This window comes from Hippopotamus amphibius, chromosome 14, assembly GCF_030028045.1.
Source record: "Hippopotamus amphibius kiboko isolate mHipAmp2 chromosome 14, mHipAmp2.hap2, whole genome shotgun sequence".
NCBI lineage: Eukaryota > Metazoa > Chordata > Mammalia > Artiodactyla > Hippopotamidae > Hippopotamus > Hippopotamus amphibius.
Window position 1 is genome coordinate 64,244,281 of NC_080199.1, and position 12,791 is coordinate 64,257,071.

Consider the following 12,791-nt stretch of genomic DNA (forward strand, 5'->3'; position numbering starts at 1 on the left):
GCACAAGAATGTCCTCTACCCCATCCTAATCATCACCAACCTGAATTCTAAAATATACTGTTACAAATCCCTAAAAACGGGCTGAGATCTAAATCTCCTCAAAGCTTAAAACTTTTCATGCTTTGAAAATCAAAAATATGTTTGACGTACTCATCATTATCAAACCATTTCTGAATAAGAATTAGAGATTTGGGGGAAAAGACTTTTGTAACTCCAAGGGGAAAGTATTTTGGGAGTAATCTATAGAGCATCAATTCAAAGCCAAAAACCAGTATGTTCCCTATGGCAAGAAATTTTACTTTAGCTGGAACTGCTGGACAGCTAAGTCTAGCTTCTTGTGATGTATGTATGTTGGGTTATGAAAAAACTTTTTTTTCCTCAAAGGTTTCAGATTAGAAAGCTTTTGTTAGATGATTAACAAATATCATTTCCAATCCTTAAAACCTTTTTCAAGATTGGTATTATTACTGTTTTGTGGATGAGAAATTTGAGGCTCAGGGAGGTTAAGGGACTTGTCAGTCAATACACCATAAGCTACAGCAGAGCCAGGCATAACTAGTTCCAACGAAGCAGTTCTTTCCCTGTCACCACACTTCTTATTCTTAAAAAAGCTAGATAAAATACTCTATGTACCCATAATTCCAATTTTTAAAATTCAAATAAAAGGAAATGCACAGGTGTATTATAATGACAAATTATATTGTATATCACTCAATCTTCATCACAATCCTGCAAGACAGATTATCTCTATTTCCTAATGGGGAAACTGAGGCTGAGAGAGTTACATGACTTGCCAGGAACCCATGGGTGGACTGGGAATTCATAGAGCCAAACAGATTTTCCTGAATCTTACAAATGATGCTTAGATGGACTTACTAGGTGGCGCAGTGGTAAAGAATCCGCCTGCCAATGCAGGGGACACGGGTTCGAGCCCTGCCCTGGGAAGATTCCACATGCCACGGAGCAACTAAGCCCGTGTGCCACAACTATTGAGCCTGTGCTCTAGAGCCCGTGAGCCACAGCTACTGAGCCCATGTGCCACAACTATTGAAGCCCACGCGCCTAGGGCCCGTGCTCCACAACAAGAGAAGCCACTACAATGAGGAGCCCGCGCACCACAATGAAGAGTAGCCCCCGCTCTCAGCAACTAGAGAAAGCCCGTGTGCAGCAACGAAGACCCAATGCAGCCAATAAATAAAAATAAATAAATTTATTAAAAAAAAAATGATGCTTAGAGATTTTCAAAAGTATCCTATGTCAAAGGGCACTAATCGATAGTTAATTATAAAACTGTCCAGGTAAAAACTTATAATTACAGCAGTAATACTGACTGGCATACTACACTGGAAAAGTTGTCCTGTATTAACTACATCAGAAACTTAATAATCTATGCAAACAAAATCAAAAAGTGCCACTAAATATATATATGTTAGCATCCAGGCCTTAAAATAATGGTATAAAATCCTGTCAACTATTCCCCACCTTCACATTCTTTTTATATTCCAAGGAGTGGGGGGGAGGGGGCAAGGGAGTGGGAAGGAAATTCAACCGAATGTAACAGTATTTTACCACTGTGTTACAAATACAAGAAAAGCTAAGTGTAACACAATGACAAAATGAAATGCCTGCTTTTCACAGAGGAGTTGAAAGAATGCATATTTCATTAGAGAGCTAGGTGGATACCGCCCGCCCACCCCCCCCCCCCCCACAAAGAGACTCAGATCTACTGGTTATACCTCTAAATAAAATTTGCTCTTAAATAAAATACAAATTACAAACCAAATCTGCACAACTGTTTTATAACCAACTGCTCTCTTTTGAAGTATTTCATGTGAAGAAATTTAGCATTTTAACTTTTCTGGGCCTTAACCTTCCACATTTATAAAATGAGGAAGATGGAGTCTAACGTCACTTTCAATTCTAAAGCCCCAGGAAACAATAACCATAATAATACTTACAGAAAGTCTAATGAAAAGTTCTGTCAGTAGATGCAAAAAGTTCAACTTATTTTTCCAAGGGTGTATTTAAAAATTCACTAAGCTTCATACATAGAATATGTGTACTTAAGGTATATCTCAACAAAAAAGGTTGGGGGAGAGAAGAGGGATCAGGGAATAAAGACAAACTAAAACAAAACCCCCAAAATTCAGTACTTTATGGTTTGGGACCATGCTTAAACAGATTAATAATAGAGCTAAACAAAACTTAAATTGTATAAAAAAATTACTTCTTTAAAATGAAAGAAAACAGGGAATTCCTTGGCAATCCAGTGGTTAGGACTTGGCGCTTTCACTACTGTGGGCCAGGGTTCACCAAAAAAAAAAAAAAAAAAAAAAAAAACACAGCCCACCCCAAAAAAACAAAAACAAGATAAGAATTAAAAAATAAAACTACATTGAATTAAAGAAAACAGGGCTGGTATATGTGAGCACTGATCAACCATAGAAAAGGAACCCACCAAGATGATTTTATTTATAAGAGTATAAATTTGAGTGAAGGATTATGATGACTGAAAATAATTTTAAATATTTAAGAAAATTCCAGGTTATAGAATATTGTACAATCTCCTTGGAGAAACCCGTAACACGAACATGGCTAAACAATACTCTTAGCTAATTCTGACCATAAATGACGTTAAATCAATTGAAAATAATTGAATACGTAAAATTCTTTCATTCAAATATTTGTTCCTGGCCTTTTAATTTTCAGCTGTACACTTTAATACATAATTACTGACATTCTTTTGCATAAAGAGAAAATAAAAATCTCTGAAGAAATGGAATGTATTATTTTTACCTTTTGTACTTTTGATTTATTTTCAGTAATTTCTAATTTAGAATGCAATGATGTCTTTAGGATATTCTTTTTCATTTCCTTTTAAAAAAAATCACACCAGGGTGGTTTTTTGACCCTTTAGAAAAGAGATTTAGAGTATAAAATTATGAAGATAAGTTATAGCAAGTGTTTTCAAAGAAAATAAAACCTGGGTCTTGAAATTTGTCATTTAAATTATCACCTTTAAAGTTAATGCTCAATAGGAAATAAATCAAAGCCATGTTATTTTTGAGCTCAGTCATACCTTCTTATTAAAACATCCCTTGATTTATCTAATAGATGTGCTCCTCAAAAGTTCCTTGTATATCAAACTTGTGTAAACCTCATCTTAAACGCACTAGGGGGAGCTCCCCATTTGAAAGAATCCTAAAACGTGCTTTTGTCTTCTATAGATTCCTTTTCTAATTTGCATTCCTATGAAAGAATGATTTTCTGACTTATCTGAATTACATTCATTCAGTTTTCATTTAACATTGTTTTTGGGGTTTTTTTTTTTTTGTGGCACATGGGCTTAGTTGCTCCGTGGCATGTGGGATCTTCCTGGAGCAGGGATCGAACATATGTCCCCTGCCCTGGCAGGCAGATTCCTAACCACTGCGCCACCTAGGAAGCCCCTAACATTTTTTATTTTAAATACCATGCTTGTACTTTATCCCTGCTTATCAACTGCCATTAAGACAACTTTGATCAAGTTATATTTACCTTCCACACTGCTTCCCCAGGAAGCAATATAAAGCCACCCCCCCCACCAAAAAATATGTATACTTAATACGTTACTAACAAATTTCAAAGCATGTAATAAAAATCAGCTTTAAATATCACCAGATTTTTACCACTAATTTCAAATTCAAAGGTGAAAAATAATAGAAAATTGGAGACAAATAATCTATTGAGGGGAGAAGAGTATGCTTTGTGTCTACTGAGCACTTCATAATTTTTAAACTACATTTTAATATACCATCCCATTTCAGCCTCTCATTGATTCTATACCAGTATAAATGACTTCATTAGTGGCAATTTGAGAAATAAAGAAGCAGAGGCACAGGGCAGTAAAGTGACTGCCCAATGTGATATAGTAATTCAATGTCAAGGTCAGAATAGGAATTCAATTTTCACATTCCTGGCCATTGCTCTTCTTTTACACAATTAAAGATGGAGAAAAAACATTTAAGCAAGTTTGACTATAGCGTCCCCTATCCATTAGTAGTTATTGAAAATAATTCCAGGAGGGTTAAAGTTCAGAGACTTGCCAAAACCTTTCAAAGGGAAAAGGACATTCTCTTCAACAAATGGTGTTAGAAATACTGGATGTCCCCATGCAGAAGAATGAAGCTTACTTCATTCTACCATATACCAAAATTAATCCAAAATGGATTAAAGACGTAACTGTAAGACCTAAAACTAAGACTCCTGAAAGAAAATATAGGCGGGGGAAGCATCAATACATTGGATTTGGCAATGATTTCTTGGATATGACACTAAAAGCAAGGGAAACAAAAAAAAATAAATTGGACTACATCAAAAATTAAAACTTCTGTAAAAAGGATAATCAACAGAGTGAAAAGGCAGCCCATGGAATGGGAGAAAAATGCAAATTGCACATCTGATAAGGGGTTAATATCCAGAATATTTAAAGAACTCCTACCAATAAAGGAAAAAAATAATTAAAAAATAAGCAAAGGACTTGAACAGACATTTCTCCAAAGCCAATATACAATGTCCACTCAGCATATGAAGAGATGTACAATATAAATAATAATTAGGTAAATGTAAATAAACCAATGAGATAGCACCTTAAACCCATTAGATGGCTAATATTAGAAAAAAGGAAAATAATGTTATCAAGGATGCGGAGAAATTGAAATTCTTATGCATTATTAGTGGGAATACAAAACAGTGCAAACTTCATGGAGAACAGTATGGCATTTCCTTAAATTTTTTAAAACAGATTTACCATATGATCTAGCAATTCCACTTCAGGGTATATATCCAAAAGAACTGAAAGCAGGATCTTAAGAGATATTTACACACCATGTTCACAGCAGCATTATTCACAAAAGCCAAGAGGTGAAACCAACCAAAGTGTCCCTCAACAGGGTAATGGACATGCAAAACGTGGTATATAAAGAAAAAAACTTTAAATGTGGTATACACACACAATGGAATATTATTTAGCCATAAAAAGAAATCCTGACACATGCTACAATATGTATGAAGCTCGAGGGCATTATGTTAAGTAAAATAAGTCAGTCACAAAAAAACAAATACTATATTCATAGGAGGTATCCCTAGAGTAGTCAAATTCATAGAAACAGAAAGTAGAATGTGCTATTCTTTTGATTGCCAGGGGCTGGAGTTAGGGGGAAATGAGGAGTTATTGTTTTAAAAGGACTTTCAGTTTTGAAAGATGAAAATGTTTTGGAGATTGGTTGCACAATAATATGAATATACTTACCACCACTGAACTGTACATTTAAAAATAGTTAGGATGGTAAATTTGATGTTATGTTTTTTACCACAATTTAAAAATTAGAAAAAAAAGTTGAGGGACTTAAAAAATGTCTCCAGTTCATATTCAGCACAGAATATTCAAGTACAATAATCTACCTTCTTTTGAAAAGTTATCTATAGGTCAGTAAATACCAAACTACTGTTTACTTATTTCTAGATAGCCTAAAGGAAAACAAAAACCCAAATGGGAATCAAATTTTCATTACTTTACCTACCAACATTAAAAGAGAAGCCTTTATTAAGTACTACCTGAGAACTAAATAGATACTGCTTTGGTAAAGCAAAAAAAGCTGTATTATTAAAAATCTCCCTGAATTATCTGCTAAGTTCACAAATAGCTCTTTATCCTGAAGAATAAAATTGGCTAACATCATTCTCCCTAAGATTCACTTAATCTGATCTTGTCTAAAAGCCACTATTTTTCAATGAAGTAAACACTTGGAATAGAAAACCTTCAAAAAATTAAACACATATTATATCTCCTTTTTATGGTATTACTCAAGGACTGTCTTCACCAGAGGCATAGAGTAGTAGATCAGGTACTATTCTAAGTCCTAAAACAATTGAATCATTACTAGTATACTGAGTAGTAGGAGTGTGGAATCAGTCCAGTGACAAAAATGATGAACTGCAGGCTAGAGGAATATTTAGCGGCTAAACCTAACTGGAACCTAATTTAAAAAAAAATAATAATAATAATAAACAATGTTGAAAACATTGACAGAAAATAGAACAATTTGGAAAACCATGAAAAATAAACCGATCTACATATGAAACTTTAATAAGACCTCTAAACCTTTATACATGTCCAAACTTTAGATATTAAGGCAGGTTCAAATTTTCAGTGGCTCTCAGAAGATCAGCATTATTTGAAACTCTGGTGAACACATGTGGGAAAAAAAATATCAAATTTAGCTGCAATGATAAACAATTTAAAAAGCTGTTACTATAATGTATAAGGAAAAGACTGACTACACACTGTTCCATGATTGTAGAAGTATCAGCAAATGGTAGACTATCAAAATTAAATATTTATAAGGACTTCTATATGCAAGGAACTTGTTAGTGAGATATCCAAAGTGCTTGAGAAAACATTCACCAAGGATCATTTTTTTCTCAGCTGCTTTAACCTTAACTGATAAGCTGCAAGTTCTCTTAGTATCCTAGCTAACATCTCAAAGATGTTTTATTTGCAGGCGTGCTAACTAAACACATGCAATATAGATATAGATATTAAAAATACTCTTGGAATTGATTATGGAAACCACATATGTGCAGGTATGTGGCTGGGGGGAAAATGTGTGGAGGTATCTATTATATAAATATACAAATATATATATAAACCCCACTTAAGTGTTTAAGAAAAATTATTCAGAAACTTATATAAAGGTTTTTAGATGCTCTATAAAATCAATATGCTCTTTCATCCAGCTCACCTTTTCTCATTTCCTTAAACAACTGAGATTATATACAAATATTTAGTACTGTAGGCTCCACAGATCCTAGTATAGAGCATGGAAGGGGAAATATTTAAGTAGAAGCACTGAGGTTAAAGAATACCAGTATTCCATAAAAAAATAGCCAGATAACCTTACAAAGAAAATACATTAACTATATTCAGTATTAAATATTTGAGACATCCAAAATTCTTGATAACTTATCCTTTTTTTTTAATAGAAAATATATATTTAAATCAGCAAGAAAAACTATTATGATGAAAAACATCTTCTGGAAAGATGTTTTCTTCTAATTAATCATTAGAATGATAATCATTAGACTCAATTATTGTCATTTTCATTTGGAAAATTGTGGCTTCCTAAGTTGTTTTAATGTTAGTGTCACCTTCATATGCCAATTCAGGATATTACTCCTTGCATCCTTGCTTATTCATCAAAATAACTGAAAGGCATAATATAATCTCTCCCCCTTGTTGAGTTAATAATCTTAACACACAAAAACTTCCTAATCTCCAGGCTCTTCTCTTGGTCAAAGCGGTAAGAGCACAGCAAACTTTTTGTGAGCTTTATGGACAAGAACTTAAGCATTCTCTGGTGGAAGGTGGCAACTGGGAAAAGGAAAATACAGGTTTAAATTACAAGCGTCCTCAGCTTCTCCATAACAGTTTTTTCTAAGGAAACAACTAAGAAATATTTTTAATAGGAGGTAGAAGGTAAATGTGTCTAAATGCCTTTCCCACTTATGAAATGTGATGCAGAAAAACAGAAAATTAATAGTTCTGCTATACATTGACAAGCTGACAACCAAATAATGATAAGTACGTTCAATAAGGAAATAAGGATAATTGAATAATGGTAAGTTTCATATCTGTCTTTGAACTCAAAGTTAAGATCAAAACCTTAAGCAATAAGACCATACAGCACTACAGATAACAAAGGAATATGAAAGGAAAATAAATTATTTTAAAGAAACAAAATGAAAAGTTCATGGCAAATCTGCCTAAATTACTAACAGCTGAAAAATAAAGCAGCATAGAAAGTGGAAACAGAAAAAGATTAATGTGTAAGAAAATACACATTTACTAATTAAACAATAGAAGTGCAACTCCATAAAAAAGGAAACAAAGTGACTCCAAGTTGCAACCTATCCTTTAAATGCAATGGGACTGCATTCAACTATTTCCAAAGATGTTCAGGCACTGAATAGTGACCCCTAAGTAAAGGATAAACATTTCTAAAACAAGGGAACAATTCTGTTTCTTTCTATATAAAGAAACCAAAAGCTGTAGTTGTGGGAAGAATTTCCCTGAAATTTGTGAAACTCATGAAAATTGTGGCTCATGGAACTTGGGAACAAGAACAAAATGTATACCTAAAAGTATCACTGTGGTAATAGTGCTTTCCACAACACAGAAACTGAACTCCGTGGATTTAATATTCCTTTGTTATGTGTAACATGACACATTCTTCAGTATCTTTTACTTTCCAGGCCAGTTATCTCAAAAAGTGTTATAATGGACCACCTTGCATTATCCCATGGTGAACCATCATGTGATTCAAAGCTCTTGTCTCATCTTCAAATAGGTAACAGCGGTGCAACAGAAGAACAGGGGGAGTTAAGGGAGAAAGGAAGGCTTCTTTCACATTTTCAGTCTCTTTTCCAAGGGTTTGGAGTTTAAAAACAAAACTCTGGACCTGCCATTTAATTCAAGAATGGCTTCAGAATTCTTCCTGCACAGTGGCTTATTGGACACACTTCAAAAGCTGAGAAATCTTAATGTACTCAGCGAGTTATTGCACTACAGTGAAAACCTTCTTACCTTTTAGAGTTATACAACATGGTTAAATTAAACTCTGATACAACAAATAGAATAATTTCCTCTAACATTTTAAGACCACTATCAACTAGTGTCTGTAAGTCATTGCAACTGTTGCACAACTGCCTGTGGGTAGAGTATCAGAGAAACTCAGTGTGGTGAGGCAGGATGTTTTCCCTTTTATTTCCTGAGTGAACTTCAAGAGATTAAAACTAAATTTATGTCAACTTTATAGCAATGAACTCAGATTTGAATTCTGAACACAAATACATTTTAAGAAGAAAAAGTGAGGGCTATAAAACCATATACAGTGTGGTCAGAGTTTCACTTTTGTATTATGTGCATACTGTATTTTAATCTGAAATGTTTTATACTTATATTTCATGTTATATAGTTTCTGGCCTGGATTGCTTTTCCACAAAAAGAAAAATCAACTGTTTTTCCACCTTAATATTCAACCTACCTGCCCATAGTTGTCTATGCCAGTTACTAATCTATTTAAATTTAATAAATCAAAAGCTGTCCTTAGGGATTGGCCAAGAGTCGTAAGTCCTTCAGCCTGAAGGTTTTTCAGTTCATTCATAAACGTTGCATGGTTTTCTTTCCATCCAGCCTGAAAAGAAAAATGTAAGAATTTTTTTTTTCATCTTTTAAAGCCATGTACACACGGACGGCCGTTACAACCTGCCGTTCACCAAGTAGCTGCTTCACCTCACTGCATGGTTTTGGGTAACGTGTCAATACCGTATCACTGCTGGGGAAAGTCTCTTCCAAAGGTGGCCAAGAATAAAGCTGCTGGCTCTACAGCTTTCGGGAGCTACCAGCCTTAATACTTTACAACTTCCCCGGGCAATGTACTCCCCAACCTCATACCCCAAAGTCGGGGATGCAAAGGTACGGGTGGAAAGCAGAAGTGAGCGGGACTTCTGAAGTTCACCTGGAGCCGCCCCGCCGGCCCGCGGCCCTCTCGGGGCGAATCCGGAGACCCAGCCCCGCGGCCCCCCGCGCCCCCGCCCCAGCCTCGGGCCGATTCCCCTTTAATGCAAACCCAGGCTCGGCGCTGCCGGGCCCGGCTGTCACTCGGGCTAACTTGAATAAATATCCCCCACAGTTCATTGCTGCCGCTCACGCCGCGGAGGGGAAATGTCGGCCATGTTGATCGCAGCGCCGCCGCCGCCGCCGCCGCCGGGCCGGGCTGGGGAGGGGACGGCGGTGGCCCGGCGACTCCGCGCCGCGCCAGGACGCTCCGGAGCGGGGGAGGGGGTGGGAGCCCGCAGGGGAAAAGACCTCAGCGCCTGGAGCACAGCGGGTGGGGGAGGGGAGCATAATGAAGGGTGAATGGGGGGGCGGGGAGGGTGAGAGAGGAAGGAACAGGGAAGGGAAGGGAAGGGGGAGGGCGAGGGCTGTTACCTTGATAGCGTAGGGCGGCTCTTCGAAAGTGACCAGCATATACCTGTCTCCTCTGCTGGCAGGGTCCCGGGCACGCAGCTGCGGGAGAGCGGGTGGGGGACGGGAGGAGGAACAGGGCGGGCGAGAGGGAAGCACACGGGCGAGGTTACCGGGCGGAGAAGGGGCGCCCGGCGGCCCCGCCGCCCCCCACAGTACAGCACACGCCACAGCCACCCCTCCACGCCGCCCCCCGCACACAGATCGGCCCCCACACACCGCCCGGGGCCAGAGCCCGAGCCCGGGCCCGGGCCGAGCCCGGCTCGCAGCGCCCGCCCGCGCGGTGGGGGAGGGGGTCCCCGAGCCCGGCAGCTCCCGCAGTCAGGTCCCCGACACCTCCGCCTCGCCGCCCCCGGCCGCCCTCCCCCCACCCCTGCCGCCCGCGGGCCGCCGGGCCGGGGTCGCTGCCCGGGCTCGGTCAGTCGGTACCTTCATGAAGGTCTCTACCGCGCCTTTGGCCGTGTCCAGGTAGGTGGTGCCCAGATGGCTGCGCTGGTTCATAGAGGCAGACGTGTCTATCAGGAACAGTAAGATGGGCATAGTGCTGGCCGGGGACACCGGGGCCCGAGGTGGTGGAGAAAGAGGAGATGGTAGAGGTGGAGGCGCCGGTGGCGGCGGCGGCGGCGGCGACCGCCGCTACGCGGGGCGGGGGAGCACGGCCCCCGGGAGGAAAACACCGTCTGGGTCTTTCCTCCGGCTGCGGGGAGTTTCTCCCCCGATAGTTGAGAGGAAACTCCCCAGACCCAGTCCTCCCCGCCGTACCCCCGCCTCCGCCTCCTCCTGCCTGCCTGCCCGCTGGGGCGGGCGCCCGGCCGTCTGTCTGTCGGTCCGTCCCCCCCGCCTCGGGGGTCCCGTCCCCGCTCCCGGCCCCTGTGTGTGTCCCAGCGGGAGACGGGCCTGGCTCCCTACCCCACCCCCGGTGCAGGGAGTGGGGACCTGGGAGCTGGCGAAGAGGGGAGTGGGCTGAGGGGAGATTGGCCCTGGGGCTGTTGGGAGAAGTTTCAGGGACTCCCTCCGCACCCCGGCGGTGTCACCACTTTCTCAGCCCCTCTCGCTACTGAAGCGCTTTTCTCTCTCACACTCCGGTTTTAACTCGGGCAGGGGCTGCAGAGGCTCCGCCCTCTGACACGTCCCCGAGCCACGTGATGCACCGCCCCGCTAATCTATTGGCTGGTCCTTGGCCTCTTATTAGCATATTCAAACAGCTCAGGGGCGGGGGAAGCTTGGAGGCCGGCTCCGCGAACAGTTACGGAGCACGCGCGGAGGCGGGGCGTCGGGTGCGCGCGAGAGCTAGCGCGAGGGGCGAGCAGGCGGGCCGGCAGACGCGGAGGCGGGCTCCGGGAAGGGGCGGGGACAGGCCGCGGAAGGACCGCGGTGTGGGGGCGGGGGCCGCGTCGGCGCGCGCAGGGCGGCCGCGGCTGTGAGTCTGCGCGTCAGGCGCGGCGGCCTCTCCTTGGCTGTTGGAGGTGATCGGGGTCGGGGGAAGGGAAATGGAGGCTGGTCTCTGCTCCTTTTCCGAGGTCGCTGTAGCGAACCCCTTCCCCGGTGGGCGAGTGAGGAGGAGATGAGTAGAGTGGTCCAACGCCGGGTTAGAAGCCGGGGGAGTCCCGCGGTCGCCCTCAGGAGCAGGGCTCGGGGCCCGCGGTCGTCGGAGGAGGTTCCTTGGGCCTCGGAGGGCCGGCCCCAGCGCGGGCGGGCCCCGGGCGGGGGAGGGGAAGTGAGAGGTTGTTTATGACCAGGGACTAATCTCCTCCGCGAGTCACACCGCTCCCGCTGGGGAGCGGGGACGAGGGGCAAGCCTCGCCCGCAGCCTCGCTCGGCCTTGGGCAGCCACCGAGGGTGAGGGCTGGACCTGGCCAGGAGCCCTCTTGGTAGAGGACCCACCAAAAAGGGAACAAACCCTTTTTTTCCTAATTCAACCCTAAAAGGGCACTGGGGGAAGACTAAAGTATCGATAAACAGTTTATTGCCCTTTTTATACCCGGGGAAAAAAAACCCGTCCTACCCAAGGCAATAACCTCTCACAAGCCATGTTTACTAAGGGCCATAGAATATCAGTGTCAGAGCTTTAAAAGGGACTTTAGGAAACCATAGTCCTTTCCTCTTGTTTTTAAATGTACAAACTGACTTGGCTTGCCCAGGTGACACATAGCATGGGTTCTCCATAACCCCCGCCAGCGCTCTTTCCTTTCACTACATGCTAGCTCAGACTCATCCACGTACTGCAGGAGGGAAGACGTCCTCGCGTGAAACCAGCCCCTGTCATCAGGCTTGATGACATAATTATTCCTCTCCTAAATGTCCGAGGAAAAGTTTCCTCAAATATACTAGTTGAAAACGTGAAGACATTGCCTAAAATACAGGTTGAATTAGGGACATACGACCTGCATAAGACCGTGTAGAGATTTACAGGGCCTCTCCTACTAGCCTTGCATTTCAGTTGTTTATCCTGAAATTCTTAGTTATTTGCCTACTGGTCACTTAAAGAAACTGTTCCTATTACCTTAACACAGGACAGACATGTTTTGTGGCACTTTTTTAAAATTCTGAATTCTATAACTCGGACTTTTCCTAATATTTAAGACAACCTCTGAATTTTTGTTAATTTATGGGCTATTTCAGTAATACAGTGTTCTGTGAGTATGTACCATAGAAGAGTAAAATATGTGTAAGAGATTTGGACTACTAAATAAGGTGGAGTACAGAGCTCACATCCAATAATTGC

The 12,791-nt window shown here is 41.7% G+C and overlaps 1 protein-coding gene across 3 annotated transcripts in view; it reads right to left on the bottom strand.

The window, feature by feature from the left end:
• Nucleotides 1-10,686, bottom strand: part of INTS6 (integrator complex subunit 6) — an 82,821-nt gene extending 72,135 nt beyond the window's left edge. Inside the window, exons 1-4 of one of the 3 annotated variants that reach the window (XM_057707339.1) lie at nt 10,496-10,549; nt 10,031-10,108; nt 9,750-9,915; nt 9,084-9,233 (exon numbers count right to left, since the gene is read on the bottom strand). In XM_057707339.1, the coding sequence (XP_057563322.1) occupies nt 9,084-9,203 (120 nt within the window). In that variant the 5' untranslated portion in view covers nt 9,204-9,233; nt 9,750-9,915; nt 10,031-10,108; nt 10,496-10,549. Of the gene's footprint in view, nt 1-9,083; nt 9,234-9,668; nt 9,916-10,030; nt 10,109-10,495 lie in introns of all 3 variants that reach the window. The other 2 variants (XM_057707337.1, XM_057707336.1) reach the window with 2 other exon arrangements.
• Between the last annotated feature and the right edge of the window lie 2,105 nt (nt 10,687-12,791).